The sequence below is a fragment of the Penaeus vannamei genome, chromosome 24 (assembly GCF_042767895.1).
Source record: "Penaeus vannamei isolate JL-2024 chromosome 24, ASM4276789v1, whole genome shotgun sequence".
In the NCBI taxonomy this organism is placed as follows: Eukaryota; Metazoa; Arthropoda; class Malacostraca; order Decapoda; family Penaeidae; genus Penaeus; species Penaeus vannamei.
In genome coordinates this window covers 20,287,941-20,295,440 of record NC_091572.1, presented here as the reverse complement: position 1 = coordinate 20,295,440, position 7,500 = coordinate 20,287,941, and the positions used below count along the sequence as shown (strand labels likewise).

Here is a 7,500-nt window from a genome sequence, read left to right as displayed (position 1 = left end):
TCGTGCAGGGATCGATGAAATGTTCGAAATCATCGCGACGGAAATGCTTCGGAAATCTGATGACGTCGACTCTATGGTCCACGTCTATTCCCCCGAGCCAGCTGTAAGTGGGGGCTGTCTGTTTTGTTTTGATTGTCAAGGGGAAACGCCTTTTAAATTTACCAGGCTGTGAAGTCAAAATGAATCTGTTTTCTATATTGTTTTTTGTTTCATAGGGAAACGCCTTTTAAATTTGCTTGGGAGTGGAGTTAAAAGGGCTCGTGTATTTAAATTGCGCAAATGTTACTTTTAGATTTTATGAGTATAAAATTCAGAATGAAGGTGATGGTGGTACACTCTTTCAAGTGTATGCTGTAGTTATTATTATTATTATTATTATAGTGAATTATATATTGTTATTATTATTATACGGTCATTATTATTATTATTATTATTATTATTATTATTATTATACGGTCATTACTATTATTATTATTATACGGTCATTATTATTATTATTATTATTATTATTATACGGTCATTATTATTATTATTATTATTATCATTATTATTATTATGCTTATGCATGTGTTGTGTTGTTGTTATTATTATCATTGTTATTATTATCAATATTTATGATGATGCTGATGATTATTATTATTGTTATCATTGTTGTTTTTATTATTGTTGCTGTTATCATTATGCCTATTATTACTGTTTTTGTTGTTGTTATAAATATTATTGTTATCATTAATATTATTATTATTATTATTATTATTATTATTATTATTATTATTAATATTTGTGTGATTATGATTATCACTATCATTATTATTGTTATTATAGTTATTGTAAGCATCATTATTATCATTGTTGTTTTTATTAACATAATTATAATTTATTATTATCATTTATTATTATTTTTATTATTATTATTATTATTATTTATTATTATTATTATTATTGTTATTATCATTATCATTGTAATATTATTATTATTGCTTGTATTATCATCATTATTATTATCATTTTTATCATTATTATTGTTATCATTTTTATCATCATTACTAATATCATTTAATCACCATTATCATTATCATTAGTATTAGGATTCATCACCACAGTCAACACCCTAATAACCGTACCATGACCCTTTCAGACCAAGAGCACAATCGTGCTGAACAATTCAGCGAGTTCCCTGAACGACTCCTCACTACCCCAGGGGCAGAACAGCTGTTGTTAACTGTTAACGACTGAATAAAGCAACGTAGATGATACAACAACAAACTAGTCAACTTTATCACGGGCTGTGGTGTATTGCGATGATAAGAACAGGATAAGAAAGATTGGAAACAGATAGGAGGAAATCAGGTGTTTTGTGTGCGTTTCAATGGTATTTCCAGTCACTGAAGTAAATGAAGTCAGTGCAGTTGGAAAATGACTGATACTCTGTAAATAAAAATAGTTTTGTAGTTGTCTTGATTTACTTTTGAAGTGAATGTGTTAAAGAAATAAAGAAAGGTTTAATTTTTAATGAAAATGCAATTTTGGGGGACAAATTCATATACGAAATTAGTGAGTAAACTGTCTGTGGTTCTGTACGTTATTAATGAGATAAAGTAAGTTTAGTTTTAATTTGTTCTGTCCATATGGTTAATGAAAACATGCTTTTGTGCAGAGATAATGGTAAGTGTTCTGTTGACAAACAAACAAAGCGACATGTATCAGCTAGATGTGATATTTAGGTAAATACTCTTACCGAAAATGAGAAATTTATTTTTCGCATTTGTATGAGAAGTAATGCGCTTCATGTGTATGTTTTAATGATGATATATTTTCAGGAAAAATGTCTGAATAGTCTGAAAGGGAAGACGGCTGGTTTATGAAGATTATCCCCGTGTAGAGTCTCCCAACATGTTTTTCTTTGCAGTCAAAGCCTCTTGTTTGAAAATATACTTGATGTTGCATGGAAGATCTATTTATCTATCTGTCAATCAATCTATTGGAAGGATAAGGTCCACTACGTGAGACGAAGGATTTTACTGTACAGTGCATTTATCAGGGAAAAGGGAGGACGTATGTTACCTTAGCAAACGATTACAGTGACATTAAACGTACTGTTAAAATTAGAATTGTATACATGGAACAACAGGTGAATGTATAAGTTAGGTCTCTTGGTATAAGTCTGTGTAAGTGTTTGTATACAATATGCGTTATTTATACGTGCATGTATCTACCTATGCATGTCTGTATGAATTAATACGTATATGTATGGATGTATGCATACAATCCATGCATGTATGCACTCACATACTGTATTTTTGTAGGTGTATATAGGCAATCGGGAAATGTCACTGTAACCTCGCTGTCAACACAACGGGAGGTGGCAATCGCAGGGGCGACCTCGACCTACCTGTAACTTGGGGGCAGCGGAGGCGATGTCGACCTCCGTGACCCGCGTGATGGAGTAGGCGTGGCGCACGATGAGGCCGTTTGGCAGGATGCTCTCCGACTGCACCTGGGGATGGTCCGGCTGCGAGGGAGGGAGGGAAGAGTGAGTCGCTGCTGGCGCCGTTCGGGTATTTTGATTGGGGAGGTTCTCGGGGATGCGTTTTTTTTCGTTTGTTTTGGATGTGTTTTGTCTTATTTGTTTGTTTCTTTGCTGCACTTTTTTCGGTCTATATGTCTCTGTTTATTTGTCTGCCTCTCTCAGTTTGTCTCTCTCTCTCTCTCTCTCTCTCTCTCTCTCTCTCTCTCTCTCTCTCTCTCTCTCTCTCTCTCTCTCTCTCTCTCTCTCTCTCTCTCTCTCTCTCTCTCTGTTATGACCACTAATAGAATAATATCGAGACATGTACATGAGAAATTTATGTTTCGCGTTTGTATGAGAAGTAATGCGCTTCATGTGTCTGTTTTAATGATGATATATTTTCAGGAAAAATGTCTGATAAAAAAATAAAAGATGCAACTCATAAAAACATTTTATTGAAAACACTTTTCATAAAAATCATATTGCACAATCTTTAAAACACAATCTGGCGAACCAAACTTGGATTTGGCACAGATAACATGATAAAATTACTTATAAAAGAAGGGAAAATATCCAAATATCAGAGCACCATTTGACATAGAAACGTTCTAAGGTTAATCATGAAAGACAATGGCGAACACCCTGCAGCGCTCATTCACAATACGAAACACATTACTCATCGCTGGAGGGTGTAAATCATTATGAATTTGAGGTAGGTGTCGAAGCACATGGGTCACGGCTTTTGAGTCACGTGAAGGGACCACTGAAAGCAAGTCTTGGAGGTTATGATGGCCAAACGGAGAACGTTACAGATGTTTTCCGTTCGGCGTCGAAGGTAGGGGAAGGCTAAATCAATAGCATCTCAAGGAGGTGTCATGGCGTTTTGATGATTGTTCAATGCAAATATAACCATTCAAACCATTATTTTCCATCCTTTTTGAGAACTGAAAAGAGCAAAATGATCGACCATATTCACAAAGCATCCGTAACTTTTGTGACCATCAAAATGTGTTTGTTTCTGAAAATAGAATCAGACGCCATAACACCTCGAGTTGCTACTGATCTAGCCTTCCCCTCGAAGGTAGCGCTGTACCATTACAGTTTATATCCGGGTTGAGCTTTGGAGGTATTGTCTTGTCTTTTTTTATATTAACAATCAATTTCGGAGATACAGAAGAAACAGGTGACCCGATATCGGTTTGATGTTTTTTTATGTGATTAAGAGGCCGAGGATTTCAACCTTTTGGCTTCCGTGAAGATTCGTAAAAGGAATTCGCCGGTCATCTCTGGCTCGAACGTGGACGGAACGATGACGTAATATCCAGCGGGGAAGCGGAACCTCGTGGTTACTTCGCGGCAGTTAAGGAAGAAGGGAACTTTGGCGTAACTTGCATTGTACTTGAAAAATTCGGTGTCCAGTTTGACCCCGGGTTCCATCTCTGGAGGAAGCTGCGCAAACCATTTGTAATTGTAATAAATTTAACGAAACGCATTTATTTACAATGTTTTCATATCATTCTATTACTTTCAACTTTTGTTTTGTCCCAAAAGGTATTGTCAGTTCATATATTTCGGTGCCCGTGTGTAAGAACTGTAAGTTCTTACACACGTAAAAGGTACAACGTGCCGTTGTACCTAGAACTTACCTTATAAATCGTGTATCCAATAGGCTGGTAGTCGGCCCCGTACCTCTTGAGCTGCCTCACGTTCTTCTGCATGAGCGAGACGACCATCGTGCACAGGTCGTCGTCGTCGTCTTCATCGGGGTCTTCGAGCTTGACCGTGTATTGAGGGTTAGTCGCAAACGTTTCTGAAAAAGAGTGCTTAGGCATTTATTTAAGAATATGTTTTAATATATTTATAATCACACAAATACGTGCTTCTTAAATGGAGATGCGGAAGTACAATTTAAAATGGGATTTTAAAGCTCTCTTGAAAAAAAATGTTATCAACTCTGTTCTTATCTTATTTTTCTGAGATTGTCGTAACCCTAGCATTTATGACTCATCAAAACTTCACCATTCCGTAGCATCCCTCATCACTATCTCACCTAACTCATTCGGAACATTATCCCTAAAATAATAGCACCCCGTCTCCGTCTCAACCTTATCCCTCATCTCTTTGCCAACGTCGCCCCACATCACTCACGAATGAAGTTCCTGCAGCCGCCGGCCGTGTGGTGCGACACCCACGCCCCCTCGAACATGAGCCTCTGCCACCGCCGCTGCACATTCTGCTGCTGCTTCCTGTGGCCTTCCTCGTCGTCCTCGTCGCTACTGCTTTCATCGTCGCTGTCGTTGTCGTACTCGAAGACCTCCGGAGTGACGTCACAGATCTCCAGGGTGGTGAAGTTGGACGCGAAATCCTGCAGAAGGAATTGCAAGTGTGGATCCTATTCGGTTATACATGTTTGCTGTTTTTTCATGATATTAATTTACATACTTTTCACAAATATACATCCACTGCCAACCTGAATCGACATCCAGAACTCGCCATCGTCGTCGAAGGTGAGTCCCAGCCTCTTCTTCTCTTCGGGAGAGATCGTGGCCCACTCGGGGGACTTGTCAGACCACGCCCCCGTCCACTCGGTCTCGTTCCCCCAGGGGTTGTGCAGCCGGACCAGTTCCGCTTTGCCCTTTGTTCATTTTTGTTGTTGTCGATGCAGGGAGGGAACGCAGGAGGAAGGGGAGAGAGAAGATGAAGGTTAGTTTCGTTTGGGAGGCGGGGCCATTGAGATGGTGACGAGGGCGATGGATGTGATGCCATTTCAGTGTTGGATGGTTTCAAGTAAGTGTGGAGAGGTACAGTGTGCAGAAAGATGAACGTGGCTGATGATAATGATAGTTATGACGACAATGATAATGACGACGATGATGATGATCTGTTGACGATAATGGTGACGGTGATGACAATCAGGATTATGATAATGGTAATGTCAGCAATACTAATAAAAAAGGTATTTTTAACGGCTGCAACTGCTAGTAATAAGAACAATGATGATGATGATAATGATGATGACTATGATAATGACAACAACAATAATGCTATTAAAAAAATAAAAACGCATGACCTGTTACATTTTTTTTTTTGTAGAATTGTGTAATATCAATTGCACAAGGATCTGTCATCGAGACTTTAAAACAAATTTTGGTAGTCTTCTTTGTTTAGTTTGAAAAGGGGTGAAATCAAATTCATTTAGTGTTCCAATTCGAGTAGTTCAAGAGCTGGATGTGGTTTTGTCAGCTCGCTAATCTAACTGTTACGAATGTGAGAATTGCAATGCAGTATGTAAGATTATTGAATTAATATGAAGGTAGGAAGTTAATACAAAACTGCTACATAATCCAATATGCCCGGGATTATACATTATGGTATACAGTATAAATATACGATGACACAAGACAGGATCTCAACGGCACAAACTACTCTGGAAAAACAACAGAGGACACGAAACTCAAAACAAATATGGCGTCGCTTCCGTTTTATTACCACAGATTAGAATGAAAGAATATTAGTGCAAAGATTACCATCCTCTTCGTGCGGAGGGATGTCACACTCACATACTGACCTCAGGGAAAGCCATACTCAGGGTCCAATTGGTAAGGGAAGTCAGGGCTGATTTAAGGCCGGACTGGTCCGTTTGCGTGGCTGTGACGCCGGCCACGGATGCTAAACCCATTAAGGACTTGTTCACCATGGCCATGGCGCCCTGGAGGTGAGGCATGGGCAAGGAAGGCGTAAGTTTCTGCTCCTGGAAGTTAAAGTCGGTCTCAGGGATCGTAGGTCATGTGCGAAGGAGCCTAAACACTTCGGCCGCTCATCGACTGGCGTTTACAGATTCGAACACGGTCGGTTGAATCATACACACATCACAGTAAGGTCTAAAAAAAAGCCTTTGGTTTTGTTGCAGTTAAAACAAAGAAAAAAGAAAAAGAAGAAAAAAATATAATCTCTAGAAATCACAACTGCATCATGGGACAAAAAGTGTTTAAGCATACACAGAAATCTAAAAGCTACATATAAAGCACGCATAAAAATAATTTACTAGGAAATGCTACATTACATTGTTTCACACTAATTACAAAGCTACTACTTTTGACGCAAATGTTATATACATGACTACGAAAGCGTACAGCGGTTTCTATACGTATAACATTTGTACAGACGCGCCTGTGAAGAGAAGGTAGAGGATAAAAACACGGCGGGTTGGGTAAGGTCCGAAGCTGAATGAATTAGGGTTAAAAAAATGAAGATTTCGACACTGAAGATTATTTTCTGACAAAAGAGGGAAAGGTAAGTAGCGTGTAATGTTACGATCATCGTTAAAGGGATGGGCTGAATAGTCTGAAAGGGAAGACGGCTGGTTTATGAAGATTATCCCCGTGTAGAGTCTCCCAACATGTTTCTTTTCCTTGCAATCAAAGCCTCTTGTTTGAAAATATACTTGATGTTGCATGGATCTATTTATCTATCTGTCAATCAATCTATTGGAAGGATAAGGTCCACTACGTGAGACGAAGGATTTTACTGCATTTATCAGGGGAAAAGGAGGACGTGTGTTACCTTAGCAAACGATTACAATGACATTAAACGTACTGTTAAAATTAGAATTGTATAAATGGAACAAATGGTGAATGTATAAGTCAGGTCTCTTGGTATAAGTCTGTGTTAATGTTTGTATATGATATTGATTATGTATACATGCATGTATCTATCTCTGCTTGTCTGTATGAATTAATACGTATATGTATGGATGTATGCATACAATCCATGTATGTATGCATTCACATACTGTATTTATGTGTGCATATAGGCAATCGGGAAATGTCACTGTAACCTCGCTGTCAACACAACGGGAGGTGGCAATCGCAGGGGCGACCTCGACCTACCTGTAACTTGGGGGCAGCGGAGGCGATGTCGACCTCCGTGACCCGCGTGATGGAGTAGGCGTGGCGCACGATGAGGCCGTTTGGCAGGATGCTCTCCGACTGCAC

General features: G+C 38.7%; 2 protein-coding genes across 6 annotated transcripts in view; one reads left to right on the top strand and one right to left on the bottom strand.

Annotated features, from left to right (window-relative positions):
- The window catches only part of LOC113818931 (ras-related protein Rab-31), an 8,144-nt gene extending 5,190 nt beyond the window's left edge, over window positions 1–2,954 (top strand). The window contains exons 5-6 of the mRNA XM_027371148.2: window positions 9–103; window positions 1,139–2,954. Of these exons, the coding sequence (XP_027226949.2) occupies window positions 9–103; window positions 1,139–1,222 (179 nt within the window). The 3' untranslated portion in view covers window positions 1,223–2,954. The remainder of the gene's footprint in view (window positions 1–8; window positions 104–1,138) is intronic.
- The window catches only part of LOC113818935 (calpain-B), a 50,249-nt gene continuing 45,694 nt past the window's right edge, over window positions 2,946–7,500 (bottom strand). For 3 of the 5 annotated variants that reach the window (XM_070138449.1, XM_070138447.1, XM_070138448.1), the window contains 6 exons: window positions 7,396–7,500; window positions 6,075–6,257; window positions 4,977–5,141; window positions 4,655–4,871; window positions 4,153–4,316; window positions 2,946–3,955 (listed from right to left, as the gene is read on the bottom strand). The exon at window positions 7,396–7,500 is cut by the window's right edge and continues 15 nt beyond it. In XM_070138449.1, the coding sequence (XP_069994550.1) occupies window positions 3,725–3,955; window positions 4,153–4,316; window positions 4,655–4,871; window positions 4,977–5,141; window positions 6,075–6,257; window positions 7,396–7,500 (1,065 nt within the window). In that variant the 3' untranslated portion in view covers window positions 2,946–3,724. The remainder of the gene's footprint in view (window positions 3,956–4,152; window positions 4,317–4,654; window positions 4,872–4,976; window positions 5,142–6,074; window positions 6,258–7,395) is intronic. The other 2 variants (XM_070138450.1, XM_070138451.1) reach the window with 2 other exon arrangements.